General features: G+C 58.2%; 1 protein-coding gene across 5 annotated transcripts in view; it reads left to right on the plus strand.

Annotated features, from left to right (window-relative positions):
• Positions 1-16,015, plus strand: part of RARA (retinoic acid receptor alpha) — a 44,113-nt gene extending 28,098 nt beyond the window's left edge. For 3 of the 5 annotated variants that reach the window (XM_027517083.1, XM_027517082.1, XM_027517084.1), the window contains exons 3-9: positions 7,065-7,213; positions 8,545-8,686; positions 10,630-10,790; positions 11,085-11,261; positions 12,475-12,679; positions 13,722-13,880; positions 14,459-16,015. In XM_027517083.1, the coding sequence (XP_027372884.1) occupies positions 7,065-7,213; positions 8,545-8,686; positions 10,630-10,790; positions 11,085-11,261; positions 12,475-12,679; positions 13,722-13,880; positions 14,459-14,676 (1,211 nt within the window). In that variant the 3' untranslated portion in view covers positions 14,677-16,015. Of the gene's footprint in view, positions 1-1,125; positions 1,852-7,064; positions 7,214-8,544; positions 8,687-10,629; positions 10,791-11,084; positions 11,262-12,474; positions 12,680-13,721; positions 13,881-14,458 lie in introns of those variants that run through there. The other 2 variants (XM_027517085.1, XM_027517086.1) reach the window with 2 other exon arrangements.
• The last annotated feature ends 4,651 nt before the right edge of the window (positions 16,016-20,666 follow it).

A 20,666-nucleotide genomic window follows, 5' to 3' on the forward strand; every position in this document is an offset into this window, starting at 1 on the left:
ACGTAAATTCCTATCCCTTTTTAAAATGAGGAACTCGGCTGCAGGGCCAGAGGGGGGCAATAAGATGTCCTCTTCTCCCAGGGCATCCCCCCACTTCCCTGGACCTACCCAACCTAGGCCTTTCTTCCAGTGAAACAGGCCTCCCGAGGGCTTCCGGGAGGAAGTGGTCAGCTGGAAGGCATCAGCCCCTCCTTTTCTCACTCCAGGGCTGGGCGGTGCGGTGGGGGGCCCAGGGTGGTTCCGCCTCTGGGAGACACCCTGGGCGGGGCTTTGCTCGACGGAAGCACGCAGAGCGTGGAGGGAGAGCCCCCCTCAGCACAAGCATTTCTGCCAAAGCGCCGGAGCTGCCGCCTCAGGTTCCGTCGGGCGGGTGGCCGGAGTCACACATGATGTCACAGACAATGACACAAGTCGGGTGTCTCATTCTCACACGGTGCCGCACAATGTCACACCCGGGACACCCTGCAAGGCGCTCACACTTGGCCACAAGCGCCTGGCCCATCGTCTCCGGCCGCCACTCCGGGCGTCTCCCGGGGAGCGGCCCAACCGGGCAGGGGGCTGGTGGCCGAGCCCCGCGGGCACGCTGGCGAGCGGGTGATGTCACGGGCAGCGGTGGGTGGGTCACCCGGAGGTGAGGCGCCGCCAGGCGAGTTCAGAGAGAGTTCAGCCGCATTGCATTAGGCAAATGAGGCCCGGGCTGGGTGGGGGGGTGTGTTGGGGGAGGACACCGGGACCACCCCCCTCCTCCCGCCTACCACCTCCCTCGCCGTAGCTTCACCGGGCCGGGGACTGACCCAACCACGGGGGAGGCTGGGAGCCGGAACTGGGATGGGGGAGACGCCCGTCCCTCTTCCGTCCTGGTGGAGCCCCCTCCTCTCCTGGTCCACAGCCTCCGTCCGTACTCCGCGCACTCCTGCTCTTGAGCCTTTTCCCCCTTCCGTCAGCTCTTCTCTCCTCCCCCTGCCCGGGCTCCCCGCAATCTCCTTCCACACCCCGCCTCTCCCTCTCAGTTCCCGGCTTGGCGTCTGCTGCAACCGGACCCGCTGGGAAAGGGTTAAGGCAGGGGCGGCGCCTGGACGGGACGGGGCGGAGGAAAGGGGGTGGGACCGCAGGGGACGGGGCGCGCAGGCTGGGGTGGGGGGACCTCGGCGCGCACCGCCGGAGACCGAGTGCCGGGCGCCCGCCCCGGGCCTGGTGGAGGCGGAGCCGCGCGGTCCCCACCTCACCCGAATCCTCGCCCGGGAGAAGCCCGGGAGCCCCGGGGTGGGGAGGAGGAAGTGCTCGGTCACCCCCCGCCCCGCGCCGATCCCGCCTCCGGCCGGCGCGCTCGGGGAGCCGCGGGACGCTGCCTCGGACACCATGAGACTCGCGACGGGAGCCCCCTCGAGGTGAAGCTGCGGAGTTCCCGGGCCTCGGCCGGGCGTTCCCGAGGGCAGTCGGCGGACTCCCCTCCTCCCCCAGTACACACAACTTGCCTGCTTTCACCTGGGACTCGCAGGGCGGCCGGCCGATTTGGACGCGGGACTTCGGGCAGAAGGTGGCCCCCGGCCCGGGTCACCAGTCGGGGCGAGGGGGACGTGCCCCTCGCCCCCAGCAGCTCTTGGATGGCGCCGCCGACTGAGTGAGGGAGGCGGCGCGCAGGACTTCCCCGCCCGGACCTCTTGTATTCGCGGGGAAGATGTACGAGAGTGTGGACGTGGGGGGGCTCACCCCCACCCCCAATCCCTTCCTGGTGGTGGATTTTTATAACCAGAACCGGGCCTGTTTGCTTCCGGAGAAGGGGCTCCCTGCTCCCGGCCCCTACTCCACTCCGCTCCGGACTCCGCTTTGGAATGGCTCAAACCACTGTAGGTATCGGCCTTCCTCTGCTATTGTGGGAGCTGGGGGTGGGGGCGGACTGTGGGGCTTCCGCTGCTACTAGGGGGTGCGGACTGGGGACGAGGTGAGGTGATCTTGTCTCTGACCCTTAACTTTCCCTTGACTGTCTTGCTGAAAGTCGGGTGCCCTTGTTGGACAATTGGACTCCCCCCAAGTAATCCTGGGCGCTTATTTCTGTTGTGTTCCGACAGAGGAACTTTGGGGGCTCCTCTTTTCAGGAAACGTTTGTTCATCTCTCCTTCGACTTCTTGAAGGGGCAGTGAAGTCCCTTGTCCCCAGTTTATATCTCCTTGCTTGGAATCCAATAGCTTCACAGCTGAGTGGTCCTTTCTGCCATCCAGGAGGGTGGGGTGAAGGTCGTAGAGTGGGCTTGTCTGCTTCTCGGAGGAGGGGCCGCCTCCTCTGATCCCACCCCTGCCAAAGCCTGGGGGACAGTCCCTCCTGGGCAGCAGCTGCTGCCCCCAGCTCTTGCCCTTGTGTCGTCTGGGTGGGAGTCAGGGGAGCGCTCCGTGTCTTTGGTGTTGGCAGTGGGGTGCTGCAAGAAGGGGCAACTCCATCAGATACCCGTCGGCCACCCTACCCGGCCCTTAGACCTTGGGGCAGGCCACCTGTCCGTCTGAGGGTAGCCTTGGTCCTGGATACTTGGCTGCACCAGGAATGGAGAGGGGAAGTTAATCTGGTGGGAAGGGTTCCCCCTCCCCGTAATCCTAACACGGTTTGTCCTCTGGAGGCTGAGCTTGATTTTTTGTGGGTCTGGAGCTGCTCTGGAAGTGAGGAATGTGTCCCCTCCCAACCCAGCGTGTCCTTTTGTTTCCCTGTTTTCACCTGGGGATGGGGGCAGGCGCTGGGCTGTCCCTACTAGGGCCGCCCACGAGAATCCCGGAGTCCTGGCACCTCCTCTGTTGGCTGTCCCCTGTCTGGGTTCAGGCTTCTCTGGAAGGGAGGGGCTCTGTGCTTTGGCGGGAGCCGTGAGTGCCTGGGGTGCACACCTGGGCGTGTTTATACCCAGCAGTGAGGTAGTGTACCTGAGGGCCAGAACGGCGCTCAGGGGGTTATTGTTACTTGGCTCCGGTTTAGTCCTCTCTGGGCTCAGCTCTTCCCTGGGGCTTCTCCCCCCACTCCCGGACTGGCTGCCTCCCTCCAGCCTGCCGGGGAGGAGGGGTGGAGTGGGTCTCTGGGGGCCTGGCGGGCTGCGGGAGGTTGAAGGGCAGCCCCCAACACCTTCGCCGTGGGAAGAGTGACCTGAAGTGGGGCGACGCCCATCTCTGCCCCTCTCAGAGCCACCTCACCCCCAGCTTCTATCATCCTGCCCCCTGACCTTTGCCTCTGGGGCAGATTGCCTGGTAGGCTGCAGACGGTGGGAGGGAGGGAGGGAGGGGTGTTCATGGGTGGACTTTAGGGAGAAGGGGACATGCGAGAAATGTGACATATACCAGGACCCTTCTTCCTGACCTCGCAGAATAGGAGGACGGTGTCCCCTCTCCAGAGTGGGGTCACTGAGGGTATGGCTGCCGTGGTCCCTCCCTCCACAGTCTTGGCCGCCTTTGCCAGAGGTCTGGGGAGGAGCGAGGATCTGAGACTTTGGGCTCCAGCCCTTGGGGGCAGCTCAGCTCTTCCTGGCCCCAAACTGGCCAGACAAGGTCCCAGGGAGCCTGGAGTCCAGCAGGCGACAGGGAGGTGGAGGACATGGGGCAGCGTGGAGCCAGAGGCCTGGGCTGCCCTGTCTCCGTGGTCGGAGTGTGGGTGTGTGGCAGTGGGCTCAGCCCCCAAGGCTGTGTAGGCTGGGAGGGGGGCTTTAGGGGTGGTTGTGGGGCACAGGAAGGACCTGGAGGCTGGGGGTGGTGACCCGAGCGAGTCTAGAGCACATGGGGTCATTACCCAACCCACCAGTGTGGCCTTTGATGACAGGAGCCCTCGGGGGTCCTCTCCACCAAATTCTCCATTCCCTCCTGCCACCTCCACCAGGGGTGGGAAGAGACAGCAAGTGGGCTGTGGGAAGAGACCTTCCGATCCTGCAGGACCCTGGGGACCTTGCCTTCCTCGCCAGAGCCCCCGATTTGGGGCGCCAGAGGATAAGGGGTACAGAGGAAGTGGCTTTCCATCTGTCCCCCACCAATCTCGCCGCTCTTGCCTCCGCCCGCTCCCAGACGTCCAAGAATGTGAAGCACGTGGATGCCCTTAGTGGGGGGAGGGGGAGAGATGGTTATCGGCGGCCGCTGGGTAGGGGCCTTCTTCCGCCCCGGCCGCGGCACTGCACCCAGAGCCACCCCCACCCTTCTCCGGGGTGGAGGCAGGGCGGGACCCAGCGCCCGGCGCCCCCTCCTCTGCCCTCCCCGGGGGCTGCGAGGGGAGCTGCAGAGGACCGGGCGCCAGCTGGATTGGGAGGGGAGCCGCTGGCCGGGGGCCCGGCTGATTTCCTGCTGATCTCCTCCAGGAAACCGGCCCCTTGTGCGCCTGCGAGCGGCTCTGGGGCGCTGGGGACTCCGGAGCGCTCTGCGCCTCCTGCCCGCCGGGGGTGGGGCAGCACGGGAGGGAGGGGACGCCTGGCTTCCTGGGCCGGTGCCAGCCCTCCGCCAGGCGCTGGAACTTTGAGCCCGAGAAGGTGTGGTGCTTCTCCCGTGCAGTCTTCCTGCAGGAAGAGGAGAAATCTTGTGCTGGGGCCTCTGGGGAGGGGCCAGGTCGTGGCAGTCCTTACTCCCCCAGGTGTGCAGAGTTCAGGCTAACTCTTGCAGAGGGTGGGAGGGTCCTAGAGTGTCCCCTGTTCCTCTGAGGCTGCTGGCTACACTCCTGGGAGGTGGGGACTGGGCTGGGGCTCTGGGTTCAAAGGGCACAGTGGGAAGCCTCCAAGCTGTTACCTGGGTGACAGGTGGGGCTGTGCTGGGGGTAGAGGGTGCAGAGCAGAGTTCGGCCCCAGAGGCAGCCCGCTGCTATGGGGTGGGCCGAAAGGAGGCCTCACTGAAACCAAACTGTACCCCCACCTTGGGTCAGCTTGCCCCCACCCCCCATCCTGCCAAAAAGCACAGTTTAAAAAAGCACATTCTTCCAGTTTCATAAACAGCCTCTGGACTTTGCCTTAGCTCCAAATTTCTACAAGCCTTTGGCCCTCCAGTCAGTCCCTGGCCTCAGAGCTGTCTGTCCTTCACCCGGGCACCCCCTGTGCGTCCGTGCACCTCCCCTCTCTCGAGCCCACTCTGAACCCAGAGCTCCCTCTGTCCTTTCTCCCCCTGCCTTCTGGTCCATTGGAGAGCTTTGAGACTTGGGGGAGGTGGACCCAGGGCAAAGACTGGATAGGAGCGGATGGGAGGGGGGTAGGTCAGTGCCTCCAGCCCCTGCTTATTGGGTCCCCTGTTTGTTGGAACGCTGACTGGGATTCTAGGCCACGGTCCCCCCCACATCCCCTTGTCCTTGACAACACCCCCCCCCCCCACTAGTCTGGATTGTCTATTGTTACTCCTTTTACGTCTTGGAAAAAGTTAGCACAACAAAGGGCTCCTTTGTCGCTCACCCCTCTGCCTCCTGGCCTCACCCAGGCCCCCCAACCCTGCTCCCCCCACAGCAGCTGTTCTCAGGCCTCTCGCCTGTCTGATTTGCTTGTCTGGCCTCCGGGAGAGTGAGGTGGGGGAAAACCAGGCCAGGACAGTTCGATTTGGGGTGAGGAGCAGAGTAGTGGGGGAGGGTCAGCAGAGTCTGGATCTCTGGGGGTGTGGTGTGAGCATCCACTGATCCTTTGCTGCAGGCTGCTCTCTGGGCAGGGACAGGGACGCAGGGCCATAGCAGTGCTGGTCAGCAGGCTGACCAGGGAAGTGGTGCCCGGGCCCAACTAAGAGCCAGGAAAGCCTTGCCAAGGTTGTTGGCCTGGTTCCCTGTCATCGGCCGCCTGGCAGTCTCTGGTCCTGTCTGCAGGTAAGGGGGGAGGGTGGTAGCCTGCAGCCTGCCAGCCCCCCATCTGAGTGCTTCTTTTCTCTGTGCTTGGATTTTGGGGCCACATGAGCCACTATGAGATGCTATGAGGTGCTTGGACAGGAACTCGGCCCCGCTGAATTCCAGAACCTTGTGTGCTGGGGTTTGGGGTGAGGCTAGGTAGGAGTCTGGGGTGTGGGAGGAGGCAGGGATCTATCTACTCAGGGAGGCATCCCTGGCCTTGGACCAGTGGACTTGGCGAAGGCCTCAGGAGGCTGCCACTGGCCCCTTGGGAATCTGGGGGTGACCGGGTCACAGTTCCCATCTAGTACAGTGCACCCACAGCTGCCCTTGCTTGGGGCACAGACAGCCCCCACCTAGCCCTGCCCTGTTCTGCCTGGGTGATGGGCATGGGGCCAGGCACTGGGGAGGATTCTGCTAGTGGGGGCTGCCCCTGCTGGCGGGGTCACCCTCCTGGCTGCCCTCTTGGAGCTGAATAACAGGAGGGGAGGGGGACAGTAACCCGGACATACTATGGACTCTATGGCCAGACAGACAGAGCATTGATGGGAACAGACCCCCTTTGTCATGCTTTTCCCCCCAGCCAGGGTGCACTCAGAGCCATGGGCTTCCGGGGCCCACAGGGACTCTTCCCCCTGTCTCCACAGGGTCCCCCTGCTTCTCTGAGGGAGTCCCTGCCTGTTGTGCCCCAGCATTTGTGACTGCACCCGGCCTTGGATCCCTGGCCAGGGGATTGCTTGGGCGGAGGAGGGGCTGTCGCTGCTGGTAGTGGGGGTGGAGAGGGGAGCGGAAGCAGAAGGGGTGGGGGAGTGGCCAACTTTGAATATCCTGTTGACCCCAGTTTCCTCTGCCCCCAGCTTGTGTCCTGGCCCCTCCCTCCTTCAGGCCTTAACCCCTTCCTCACTTGGGGGAGGTGGGACCTGGCGCCCAGGGTCCAGGGCTGTGGACCCAGGCTGATACCTACACCTGGCACCTGCCCAGTATAGCCACATCCACATACCAGTCTGATGGTTTATTATGTGATGTTTCTGGTTTTGAAGGTGGGGTCCTGGGGAAGTAGGCAGGACTGATGGGGTGCTGGAGGCATCATTGGCAGTCTGGCTGTGGGGAGTGCCAGCTTTCCCAAGACTGCCCCTGCCCCAGAGTTTGACATCTGGCAGCCCTGGGGCAGCTGGGAGAGGTTCCTGGGCGAGACCTGGAGGCCAGGTGGGCACTGTGCTGAGGGTGGTGGCCTGGGTCTCTAACGGTCCTTCTCCTCTCTCTAGCCATTGAGACCCAGAGCAGCAGTTCTGAAGAGATTGTGCCCAGCCCCCCCTCGCCACCTCCCCTCCCCCGCATCTACAAGCCTTGCTTTGTCTGTCAAGACAAATCCTCCGGCTACCACTATGGGGTCAGCGCCTGTGAAGGCTGCAAGGTGAGTCCAGGGGGTCGTGGGGAAGGACAGTCCTGATTAGATAAGTGGGATGTTCCCACCGCCGGGTCTGGGGACTGTACCGGCAGTGGGGGTGTCCCTAAGGCTGCTGCTCTAACTTCTGTGTGGAAGGTGGCAGGAGCCTTGGAGGAGAGGAAGCCTTCAGCAGAACCTCCTTACCATAGATGAGCAGGGGTCCCCCAAACCGGAGGTCTTCCTCCAGCCCTGACTCTTTCCCCCAGCATCTCCATCCTCCAGCTGGCAGGGCTCACACCCGCTCTGCTCCCGCTGCCCGTGTTGCCATGGTGAACTGGCTGCCGACTGGCTCTTGGCTGGGGACCCAGGAGGCCTGCCCCTGGTGGCCTGCCTGCACCTCGCCATAGCAGCCTGGCAGGAGGCCGTCAGGAGCAGGCGCCTTGCCTTGGCCTCTCCTTCAGGTGCCTGGGCTGGGGCTCCCCAGCTTCTGGCCGGATTTCCACGTGCCCACATTAGGCTCCAGGGTGCAGAAGGGACTGCCACCTTTCCGGAAGCTGTGGGCATGGCCTTCCCGCTTCCTCTCCCCAGGGCTTGAGTCTGTCTGTACCTGTTTCTTCTCCAGGGATTGGGGATCAGAAGCTGCACAGCTTCGGGGCTTGGGGCCCTACGCTCCCCCTCAGTGTGGAGTGGCCATCAGGTGTGGGGCAGAGGTCAAGGGCAAAAAGCACAAGGCCTTGGACTCTCTGTGTCTTGCCTGTCCTGTCCAGACCAGCTGTTCGTGGTCTGCCCTGGTCAGGCGTCTGTCCGTCTCGCTGTTAGCCCACATGGGCAGCCTCTGACCAACCTAGTCACCCTGTGATCTGTGCTCATCTGCCTGGTTAGTGAACGTGTGTCTTGCTGCCTTGCCTATGAGCACTCATGTCTCCACCTGTCAGGCCAGGCCAGCCCGTGTGTGTATCTCTCTGGCCCCTCCTGCTTGTCTCCTTTTCTTGCACACTGAGCCCGGGGCTTTGGGTTCTAGAGCTCTGTCTGTCTCTCCCATCTAGCCCCGTCTGCTGCTTTTCCTGACCCACCAGCAGCCTGCGGTCCCCTTCCCCAGGGGTGGGGAAGCCAGGTCTATGTGTGCAGGGTGGGGGAAGCCCTTTCCCCACCCCAGTGTGGAGGCAGATACTCAGATTCTTCCGGGGGATCCTTATAGGCGTACCCTTCTCCCCGTCTTTTCTGGCCTTCTCGGGTAGGGGATGGCCAACAGCTTGGGGACAGCAGTCGCCTGACCCTTGGCCCTCGAACTGCGGCTACAGGCCAGCACCGCTCGACTGTGGGTGTGGCTGACCTGACTCCCTGCTCTCTGTACCCAGGGCTTCTTCCGCCGCAGCATCCAGAAGAACATGGTGTACACGTGTCACCGGGACAAGAACTGCATCATCAACAAGGTGACCCGGAACCGTTGCCAGTACTGCCGGCTGCAGAAGTGCTTCGAAGTGGGCATGTCCAAGGAGTGTGAGTGCCACCGACGGGGCCGTGCCACGCACTGGGCAGGGTGTGAGCTCCTGGCCCCTAAAGCCAGAGGAGCAGGGGCATGCGGGTGATCGTGTGGGTGCAAATGGACCTTGCCGTGATGCGGTGCCCTGGCTCATGGTTGAGGACAGTTCACGTATAGCTGCACGGACCGGACCTGTCTGTCTCACCATCTGTGTGTCCATGGGCGGACAGCCCTTCCTGTTCGTGTGAGGCGGGCTGTGTGTGCTTGCTCACGTGTATGCACGTGTCTGCCCCTGCCAGCTTGCTTCCAGGCTCTGACTGGCTCTGGGGCGGGGCTCAGAAGCATCCCTGAGTCCCCCACCCCATCGTGCATCTGAGGACAGGGGTGCTGCTGGGTATTTGTGTGCATGTGTTGAGGGTTGCTCCAGGCACCGGGATCTAAGAGCCTTTGTCTGGTGGAGCCTGGGACCTGGAGTTGGAAGAGAGAATTGGGACTTCTCCAGTCCCAGAGGAATGGGGGTTTCCAGTTTGGGCTCAGCTGAGGCCCGATGGAGGGAAAGAAGGAGGGCTGGACAGGGAGACCCTCTTGTGTTGAATCATGGGTGTTGCCTTGGTGACCGGTGATTGATGATGTCAGAGATAAATGACGCTGACAGACGCCTCCTTGTCTGCGTGGCCGTTGCCATGGAGCCCGAGCCTTGGGGGATGGGGTGGGGGAGGGGGCTGCAGGACCCTCTAGCCCTTTGTGGGCAGGGCAGTGGAAGAAGGAAGTGGGGAGGGGACATGGTGGGACGACAGGAGTAGAGGAACCCTGAAGTACCCGGCCACCTCCTGCCTCAGGAGGAAAGGGCTGTGTTGTTCTGTAGCGTAGGAAGTGGTGGCTCCACGCTGCAGAGCAGGTGACAACTTGGGACCTGCAGGCCTGGGACCCTTCCCCGCAGGGCCCAGCACCTCCTCCTCCGCTTCTGCCACCTTCCCGATCCCAGAGCTTTTCATGGCAGGGGGACCAGGGTGGGGCCCCCTCTCCCTCCCACTGCCAACTCCCCCTTCCCCTCCCTCCTTCTCCTCTCTGGCTGCTCTGTGCCCCGGAGCTGAGCAGCTGCCATTTCAATAGAATTAAAGCTTCCGAATGATAAACGTCTTGTCACAGCTGCAATTTTCTCTTCCCAAATTATCCCCCCTCTCTCCCTCTCCCTCTCCCTTCTCTCCCTTGCACTTTATTGAATTTGCAGAATCGACATGAGTGATCTCCAAATTATGCCAGCTCCCCCCCCACCCTGCTACCCCCTCCCTGGGTCCCCCACCCCCCACCCTCTCTTCCTCCAGCGTCAGCAGCCGCCACCACTGGCCCTGTGAGTGATTGTGTGTCTGGGATAATCGGCTGGTAACGACCCCATCGCTTCTTTAAAGCCGAGTGGTGTGTGCGGCTCAGCGCCCCCGGTGATTTGTCAGCTCCCCCGGCTAATGGGCCGAGAGATTCTGCCACCCGGCCCCCCACTCTCAGGCTGGGGAGCCCTCCTCCGTGTCTGCCCGCCCAGGGAGCTGCTCTGAGCCCATCCCAAACACTGCCGGGAGGGCTGGGTCGGTTCTCCCTGCAGGCCGGAGTAGCAGGGGGCAGGGAGGCTGAGAACACAGACCTGGGACACTCTGCGCACGGGCTTTCACCCTGGAGAGTGAGCTGGTCTGGGGCACGTGTGCTGTGGTCACAGGCCCTGGGGCAGGCCTCGGTGTGTGGGCCGGGTGGGCACCGCAGAGGGGGGCCGAGGGACCGGCTGTGTGTGGATGTCCCGCCTGCCTGTGCACTCACGTGCGTGTGCACTTTTGTGTGCGTGCCTGACCACACCCGGTGGCCTCCGCAGCTCTCAGTCTGGTGGGAGGAGCTTGGGCTGGGGTTGGACGGCTTGGGGGATGGACCGCTGACCCCACCTGCCCTCTCACTGTGCGGCCTGGGCCCTCCACAGCTGTGAGAAATGACCGGAACAAGAAGAAGAAGGAGGTGCCCAAGCCCGAGTGCTCCGAGAGCTACACGTTGACGCCGGAGGTGGGGGAGCTCATCGAGAAGGTGCGCAAAGCGCATCAGGAGACCTTCCCTGCTCTCTGCCAACTGGGCAAATACACTACGGTATGGCCCGCTCCCCCCGCGACCTCATACCCCTTCAGCTGTCAGGCCTGCCCCTCCCCCCAGCTGGGCAAATACACTTCGGTACAGCCCCCCAGGGGCACCCCTCCTTCTTCAGGCCTGCCCCTCCGCAACCCTGCTTGGGCTGCCTTGTCCACCCCTTCCCCGCCTCTCAGGAAGTGAAGGCCAGTAGAGGGCAGGCCTGCGGGTGGGGCCAGGTAGAGCCAGGCCCAGAAGGGTGCCACCAGGGGAAGGCCCTCACTCTCCTCCCACTCCCCCCCTCCCCCATCCTCCCAGAACAACAGCTCAGAACAGCGTGTCTCTCTGGACATTGACCTCTGGGACAAGTTCAGTGAACTCTCCACCAAGTGCATCATTAAGACTGTGGAGTTCGCCAAGCAACTGCCCGGCTTCACCACCCTCACCATTGCGGACCAGATCACCCTCCTCAAGGCTGCCTGCCTGGATATCCTGGTGAGGGTCTGCACCTTGCCCGCCTAGGCACTGATCCCTGTGTTCTTGGAGGATGTCCTGCCGCTCAAATAACCACTTTCCTAAAAATCCATCTGGAGTCGACCTGTCCCAACGCCGACCCACCTGAACAGCCACCCTTCCTCTCCCCCGCGTGTCTACCTGTCTGCTTAGCCACCCAGCACCCGGGTGTGCACCCATTCACCTCTACTCTCATTCATCCACCCTCAGCCCATCTTTGATTCAGTGCTTCCGTCCACCCACCCATCTTCCCATCTATTCAGTCTAATAAAGGTTCACCTGGGACCCTGTGTGGCCAGGCCTTGAACTGGGTGTCAGAACAGAGGTGAACACACCACTGTCCCCTCTCGAGAACCTTCCATTGGTGGAGGCAACAGATAGGTAAACAGAGGTTGCAAAACTGTGATAAGTGCTGGCTGCAGATGGGGGAGGGCTGTCCCCTCCCTGCAGGACAGAGAGCCACACTACTGGGCCCCAGGGAGGAGCCCCAGAGGAGGTGGCCTCTAGAGGTGTGTAGAATGGTCTGTGAAAGGCCTGCTGGCGTGGGACCAGTGGGATTCAGGGGACTGCAGGGTATTTGGTGGGGCCAGAGGGTGGGCTGGACTTGAGGCAGGATGGGGGCGGATGAGATTGTCAACTCCAAGGCTGGAGGGAGGCTTGTCCTCCCTGTCTTCCTCAGCCCTCCTGTTCCCTCTCGGCCACCTCCAAGGTCGGGAACCTGGGGTGTGACCAGGCTGCTCTTCCTGGTGGAAGGGAGATGCAAGAGGCAGGGTCAGGGTTTGAAAGACCTGAAGATGAGGTACATTTACTGAGCTCTTGCTCTGTCCCCAGTCCTGGGAACCATAGACTGAAATCCACTTTGGTCTTGGCCTTCCTGGAAATGTTTTGTTGCCCTCTTAGTTCTCTGTGTGGAGGCAGGATGCTGTAGATCTGCACTGTCTAATACAGTAGTCGCTGGCCGTGTATGGCTGTTTTAAATTGAAATTAATTAAAATTAAATTCAGTTTCTCAGTTGCACTTGGCATGTTTCAAGTGCCCACTGGTCACCAGTGTGACTGGTGGCTACTGTGTCACACAGAAGGTTCTGTAGAACAGCAGTAGTCTGGCTGCCCGCCAGGTGGTCCTGGGGGGGGATGCTGGTGCCGGAAGTGCTGGCGGATGTGAGTTCCTGAACTCGAGAACCCTCTGCACCCAGATCCTGCGGATCTGCACGCGGTACACGCCCGAGCAGGACACAATGACCTTCTCGGATGGGCTGACCCTGAACCGGACCCAGATGCACAACGCCGGCTTTGGCCCGCTCACAGACCTGGTCTTCGCCTTCGCCAACCAGCTGCTGCCCCTGGAGATGGATGACGCTGAGACTGGGTTGCTCAGCGCCATCTGCCTCATCTGTGGAGGTGGGCTGTGGGCCTGGGTCTGGGGGCCAGGCCCAGGGGTGGTGGTGTGGCTTGCGGAGCCTCTCCCAGGGAGAAGCTGGGGGATCATTTGATCAAAAAGGCACCTGTCAGACAGGAAAATGAGTCCCAGCGGAGCAGGGTCTGGTCTGTGGCCACAGGGCAAGGGAACAGTGATAGAGACCTGAGCTCTGGTTCCCTATTTCTAGGCAGCGCTCCTTCCAGGGGGCTTAAGAGTGAGGACTTGGAGGTCAGACCACCCAGGTTCAAATCCTGGACAACATGTGACCTTCAGCAGGTCGCTGAACTTCTCTGAGCCTCCATTTCTGTAAAATGGGGGCAGTAATGTCTCCACCTCATAAAGTTGATGGGAGGATTAGGAGGTAATAAGTAAGGCACAGTGTGCCCAGAGGAAGACCCAGTAAATGCTGGCTGCTGTTATTATTTTATTGTCATGAGTTCTGCCATATTGGGCTGGTGTCCAGAATAACCAGCTCGAGTGGGAGACCTGGCTCTGCTTAAGATGGCACTGCCTGTGTTCAGGGGTGTGACCTCCATGAACTGGGCTCTCAGGGCGAGCTTTGGGACACCCTTGTGCCCCAGCCCTTCTTTGCTCACATTTGAGAGCCTCTAAGGCAATGGCACCCCACTCCAGTACTCTTGCCTGGAAAATCCCATGGATGGAGGAGCCTGGTAGGCTGCAGTCCATGGGGTCACTAAGAGTCCGACACGACTGAGCGACTTCACTTTGACTTTTCACTTTCATGCATTGGAGAAGGAAATGGCAACCCAGTCCACTATTCTTGTCTGGAGAATCCCAGGGACGGGGGAGCCTGTTGGGCTGCCATCTATGGGGTCGCACAGAGTCGGACACTACTGAAGCGACGACTGAAGCGACTTAGCAGCAGCAGCAGTAGGGCCAGGTGGGGAGGCCTGAGGAGCAAAGATACTCTGCCCAAGGCCTGGACAGGTGCGCCCCCTGGTGGTCACGATGGGGCCCGCAGCTGTGTTCCTCACCAGGCAGAGGGCTTCTCTGCTTCTTCAGACCGGCAGGACCTGGAGCAGCCAGATAGGGTGGACATGCTGCAGGAGCCGCTGCTTGAGGCACTGAAGGTCTATGTGCGGAAACGGAGGCCCAGCCGTCCACACATGTTCCCCAAGATGCTGATGAAGATCACAGACCTGCGGAGCATCAGTGCTAAGGGTGAGGCTCTCTCCCTGTGTGTCTGCCATCCATGTCCAGAGTCAGGCCTCCTGTGTCTGAGCCAGTACCCCACATCTTTGTGTCCTTGTGATGCCCCACTCACCTGAACCTCACCGTGCCCAGGTGACCTCCGTGCCTGTGAGCCCCAACATGGCAGTGTCATCTTGGCATGCTAGTTCAGGGCATGGCTCTGGAACCAGACTGTTGTGTGTCCTTGAGCGGGTCACACAACGGCTCTAAGCCTCAGTTACCCATCTGCAGAGCAGGGATAACATTTGCAGAGTTGTCTTGAGATGTCAGTAGGAGAGTCAGCAGCACGTAGGAAGGGCCTGGCATCAAGCCCAGTGACCCCAGAGCCAGAGCTGGGAGCCACTTTTCCCTGCTGCCGTTCAGCTGTGGGGCTTAGGAGAGCTGGCTTACATCAGGAAACAGTGCAGGGGTCGGTGTGTGGCGGGAGCTGATATTGGTACTGTGGATCCTCCTACCCCTTGCACACTCCCTCCTGGGGCCACGCTTGTGTGCAGGGCTAGAGGAGCAAGGTGGCCACACTCCTGACCTCTGTCCCTTCTTTCCTGCAGGGGCTGAGCGGGTGATCACGCTGAAGATGGAGATTCCGGGCTCCATGCCACCTCTCATCCAGGAAATGCTGGAGAACTCAGAGGGCCTGGACACTCTGAGCGGACAAGCGGGGAGTGGGGGGCGGGACGGGGGTGGCCTGGCTCCCCCGCCCGGCAGCTGTAGCCCCAGCCTCAGCCCCAGCTCAAACAGAAGCAGCCCGGCCACCCACTCCCCGTGACTGCCCTTGCCCCATGGACACAGCCCTCACCCCGTGCCCTGGCTTTTCTCTGCCTTTCTACCAACCATGCAACCCCCACCAGCCCTGCGCCCCACCTGCCCTCCCTTGCCCGGGGGGCTGGAGGGAGGAGGTGGCGGCGACTCTTCGGACAGAGGCCCGGGCCTGCGATGGACTGCCCGCTCTTGGAGCCTGGGCTGACGTCAGGGCCGTGGCCGTGGACTGAGTGAGGACCCCTGGTCCCGGGCCTCGGGATGGGGCCTGCGGGCTTTGTGTTCATCAAGACACCCTTCTGCCCACCTCGCCACATCTTCATCACCAGCAAATGCCAGGACCTGGCTCCCCCATCCTCAGAACTTGCAAGCCATTGCCCCCCGGTTGGGGAACCCCCCCTGCCTCGGTTGGTGACAGAGGGGGTGGGCCGGGGTGGGGGAATCCCCTGTACATACTTTGCCATACCAACCCCCAGGTATTAATTCTCGCTGGTTTTGTTTTTATTTTAATTTTTTTTTCTGGTTTTGATTTTTTTAAATAAGAATTTTCATTTTAAGCACATTTATACTGAAGTGTGCTGTGTATTGGGGGGAGCTGGATTCAGAGCTGGAGGGGGGGATGGGCCCCGGGGGAGGGGAGTGGCTTGAAAGGGGCTTCCCCTGTCTCTCCAAGTCCCTGTGCCCCCCAAGGCCCCCTCCCCAGCCATTTCCTCCTCAGTTTTCTCTTTAAAACTGTGAAGTACTAACTTTCCAAGGCCTGCCCTCTCCTCTCTCTCTGCCTAACCACTGGGCAAGGACAGTTTCCTGGCAACCCCTGGAAGGAGTGGCTCACCCCCGGGATGGGGCTGGGGGCAGAGCACCGGGGCCTCAGGACCTCCAGGCGTGTGTTTCTCCGCCCTGTGTCCTCTGCTTCCCCATCAGAGCCCACGTCATCGAAGCCCTCCAGCGCTCCCCTCCCCATGAAGGGGCTGGCCAGGGGGTCCGAGCTCCCCTGCCCTCCAGCCTCATGGCCACCAGCACCGCCCACAGGGCCCCCGGACACACACAGACACACCCACACACACACACAGTGGACAGACAGGCCGACAGACACGTGGCCTGAGTTCCTCCATTTCCCTGGCCTGCCCCCCACCCCACACCCGTGCCCCCTCTTTGCCCCGCAGGACGGGCCTACAGGGGGTCCCCTCACGTCACCCCTGCTCCCCCGGGGCTGGGGGAGCTGGCTCTGCCCTGCCCTCCTTGCCCTGGGGTTGGGGGTCTCATCCCCCCCAGAGCCCGCTGGTGCACCTGTTACTGTTGGACTTGCCACTGAGATCTACTGGATAAAGAATAAAGTTATATTTATTCTACACGCGCCTCAGAGCCTCGCTGCCTCGCCGCCTTCTCTCGGTGTCTGGGCAGGGACTGGGGCCCAAGCTGCCTTCGGGACCTGCCTTGCTGTGCTCAGAGCTTTGGAGATACTGGGAGGAGACAGGCCTGCCCTTAGGAAGCCCTTGGTCTAGGGGTCTCACAGCCTGTCAGGGACCCATGTAGAGAGGTGGGAGGGAGAGAGGGAGAGACCGCCTCAGCCTTCAGGGAGTCCCCAGCCCGAGAGAGAAAGCCACCTCAGCTCTCTGAGAGTCCCTAACCCTTGGGAAGCTAGAGCTTGAATCAGAGCCATTTAGTGGCAGAGTTCTATCTTTAGTGACCACCGATGACCACAACAAGAGTGGCAGTTGGCCTGGGGGACTTGGGCCAGGGGCTCGCTCATTGCAATCTAAGAAGAACTCAGGATTGGGATGGAACCTGGGAGGCTGGGCCACTTGTTCTTCCACAGGAAGAACTGTCCCTGTCCCGCCCCCAACGTCACGTCTGTGGGCAGGAGGCACAGGGGACAGGCAGGTGACGGCACCTGGATGCTCCTGATCGAGAGAGTGGAGTGTGATAGGCCTTGAGGGTCCTTAGAAACCAGTTTTAACCCCCTCACACTAGACATCAAGGTCCAGAGAGGGCAGTGCCCTTGCCCAGGGTCACCCAACAAATAAGTGGCAGATGAGGGAACAGTAGTAAGGGCTGCTATCACTTCATGGCAAATAGATGGGGAAAAAAATGGAAACTGACAGATTTGATTTTATTGGGCTCCAAAATCACTGTGGACAGTGACTGCAGCCATGAAATTAAAAGACACTTGCTCCTTGGAAGAAAAGTATGACAAACCTACACAGTATTGAAAAGCAGAGACATCACTTTGTGGACAAAGGTCTGTGTAGTCAAAGCTATGGTTTTTCCAGGAGTCATGCACAGACGTGAGACGGGCTGTAAAGAAGGCTGAATACCAAAGAACTGCTGCTGTAGTGCTGGAGAAGATTCTCGAGAGTTCCTTGGACTCGGAGATCAACCCAGTCAATCCTAAAGAAAATCAATCCTGAATATTCATTGGAAGGACTGATGCTGAAGCTGAAGCTCCAATACTTTGACCACCTGATGCAAAGAGCCAACTCAGTGGAAAAAACCCTGATGCTGGGAAAGATTGAAGACAGAAGGAGAAGGGGGCGACAGAGGATGAGATGGTTGGATGGCATCGCCAACTCAATGGACATGAATCTGAGCAAACTCGGAGATAGTGAAGGACAGGGAAGCCTGGCATGCTGTAGTCCAAGGGATCACAGAGTTGGACACGACTTAACAACTGAACAACAGTAGGGCTCCCGCCTCTCAGCCAGAGCTCTTTCCTGGATCTCTGAAGCCCTTGAAGAAGTGTCAAGCACCGAGGCCTGGGGGAGGTCTAGGGAATTGGCAGGAGAGGCTGTGTTTGGGGACAATTAGCAGGCTCCCCTGCAGGATGCGATTCCTGTGTGGGAAGTCTCTTCTGTGGGAGACCACCGGCCATTTCTACTTCAGCCATCAGGTGGCGCCAGCTTCACACTTATGTCACAGTCTGGCCTAGGTTGGAGTGGGACAGAGGTTCTCGTCCTCTAGCAAATATTTTCTAACACTTCCCATCAGGTTTCTTTATGAACTAGACAGAAATTTAATATAACATACCAAACACATGCTTTAAAAAAATCACCATGCTGTCACACTGTCCGGTAAAGGAAAGCTCCTGGAGTTGGTGATGGATAGGGAAGCCTGGTGTGCTACAGTCCATGGGGTGGCAGAGTTGGACATGACTGAGCAACCCAAGTAAGACAGGTGTTGCAAGAGGGCATCAGAGGGCAAACACACTGAAACCATACTCACAGAAAACTAGTCAATCTAATCACACTAGGACCACAGCCTTGTCTAACTCAGTGAAACTAAGCCATGCCCGTGGGGCAACCGAGGACGGGCGGGTCATGGTGGAGAGATTTGGCAGAATGTGGTCCACTGGAGAAGGGAATGGCAAACCACTTCAGTATTCTTGCCTTGAGAACCCCAGGAACAGTATGAAAAGGCAAAATGATAGGATACTGAAAGAGAAACTCCCCAGGTCAATAGGGGCCCAATATGCTACTGGAGATCAGTGGAGAAATAACTCCAGAAAGAATGAAGGGATGGAGCCAAAGCAAAAAGAATACCCAGCTGTGATTGTGAGTGGTGATAGAAGCAAGGTCCGATGCTGTAAAGAGCAATATTGCATAGGAACCTGGAATGTCAGGTCCATGAATCAAGGCAAATTGGAAATGGTTAAACAAGTGATGGCAAGAGTGAATGTCGACATTCTAGGAATCAGCGAACTAAAATGGACTGGAATGGGTGAATTTAACTCAGATGACCATTATATCTACTACTGTGGGCAGGAATCCCTCAGAAGAAATGGAGTGGCCATCATGGTCAACAAAAGAGTCCGAAATGCAGTATTTGGATGCAATCTCAAAAACGACAGAGTGATCTGTGTTCGTTTCCAAGGCAAGTCATTCAATATCACAGTAATCCAAGTCTATGCCCCAAACAGTAATGCTGAAGAAGCTGAAGTTGAGTGGTTCTATGAAGACCCACAAGACCTTTTAGAACTAACACCCAAAAAAGATGTCCTTTTCATTATAGGGGACTGGAATGCAAAAGTAGGAAGTCAAGAAACACCTGGAGTAACAGGCAAATTTGGCCTTGGAATATGGAATGAAGCAGGGCAAAGACTGATAGAGTTTTGCCAAGAAAATGCACTGGTCATAACAAACACCCTCTTCCAACAACACTAGAGAAGACTCTACACATGGACATCACCAGATGGCCAACACCAAAATCAGATTGATTATATTCTTTGCAGCCAAAGATGGAGAAGCTCTATACAGTCAGCAAAAACAAGACCAGGAGCTGACTGTGGCTCAGACCATGAACTCCTTATTGCCAAATTCAGACTTAAATTGAAGAAAGTAGGGAAAGCCACTAGACGATTCAGGTATGACCTAAATCAAATCCCTTATGATTATACAGTGGAAGTGAGAAATAGATTTAAGGGCCTAGATCTGATAGATAGAGTGCCTGATGAGCTATGGAATGAGGTTCGTGACATTGTACAGGAGACAGGGATCAAGACCATCCCCATGGAAAAGAAATGCAAAAAAGCAAAATGGCTGTCTGGGGAGGCCTTACAAATAGCTGTGAAAAGAAGAGAAGCGAAAAGCAAAGGAGAAAAGGAAAGATATAAACATCTGAATGCAGAGTTCCAAAGAATAGCACGAAGAGATAAGAAAGCCTTCTTCAGCGATCAATGCAAAGAAATAGAGGAAAACAACAGAATGGGAAAGACTAGGGATCTCTTCAAGAAAATCAGAGTTACCAAAGGAACATTTCATGCAAAGATGAGCTCGATAAAGGACAGAAATGGTATGGACCTAACAGAAGCAGAAGATATTAAGAAGAGATGGCAAGAATACACAGAAGAACTGTACAAAAAAGTTCTTCACGACCCAGATAATCACGATGGTGTGATCACTGACCTAGAGCCAGACATCCTGGAATGTGAAGTCAAGTGGGCCCTAGAAAGCATCACTACGAACAAAGTTAGTGGAGGTGATGGAATTCCAGTTGAGCTATTCCAAATCCTGAAAGAAGATGCTGTGAAAGTGCTGCACTCAATATGCCAGCAAATTTGGAAAACTCAGCAGTGGCCACAGGACTGGAAAAGGTCAGTTTTCATTCCAATCCCAAAGAAAGGCAATGCCAAAGAATGCTCAAACTACCACACAATTGCACTCCTCTCACAAGCTAGTAAAGTAATGCTCAAAATTCTCCAAGCCAGGCTTCAGCAATATGTGAACTGTGAACTTCCTGATGTTCAAGCTGATTTTAGAAAAGGCAGAGGAACCAGAGATCAAATTGCCAACATCCGCTGGATCATGGAAAAAGCAAGAGAGTTCCAGAAAAACATCTATTTCTGCTTTATTGACTATGCCAAAGCCTTTGACTGTGTGGATCACAATAAACTGTGGAAAATTCTGAAAGAGATGGGAATACCAGAACACCTGATCTGCCTCTTGAGAAATTTGTATGCAGGTCAGGAAGCAACAGTTAGAACTGGACATGGAACAACAGACTGGTTCCAAATAGGAAAAGGAGTTCGTCAAGGCTGTATATTGTCACCCTGTTTATTTAACTTCTATGCAGAGTACATCATGAGAAACGCTGGACTGGAAGAAACACAAACTGGAATCAAGATTGCCGGGAGAAATCTCAATAACCTCAGATATGCAGATGACACCACCCTTATGGCAGAAAGTGAAGAGGAACTCAAAAGCCTCTTGATGAAAGTGAAAGTGGAGAGTGAAAAAGTTGGCTTAAAGCTCAACATTCAGAAAATGAAGATCATGGCATCCGGTCCCACCACTTCATGGGAAATAGATGGGGAAACAGTGGAAACAGTGTCAGACTTTATTTTTCTGGGCTCCAAAATCACTACAGATGGTGACTGCAGCCATGAAATTAAAAGACGCTTACTCCTTGGAAGAAAAGTTATGACCAACCTAGATAGCATTTTCAAAAGCAGAGACATTACTTTGCCAACAAAGGTTCGTCTAGTCAAGGCTATGGTTTTTCCTGTGG

The sequence above is a fragment of the Bos indicus x Bos taurus genome, chromosome 19 (genome assembly GCF_003369695.1).
Source record: "Bos indicus x Bos taurus breed Angus x Brahman F1 hybrid chromosome 19, Bos_hybrid_MaternalHap_v2.0, whole genome shotgun sequence".
Taxonomy (NCBI): domain Eukaryota; kingdom Metazoa; phylum Chordata; class Mammalia; order Artiodactyla; family Bovidae; genus Bos; species Bos indicus x Bos taurus.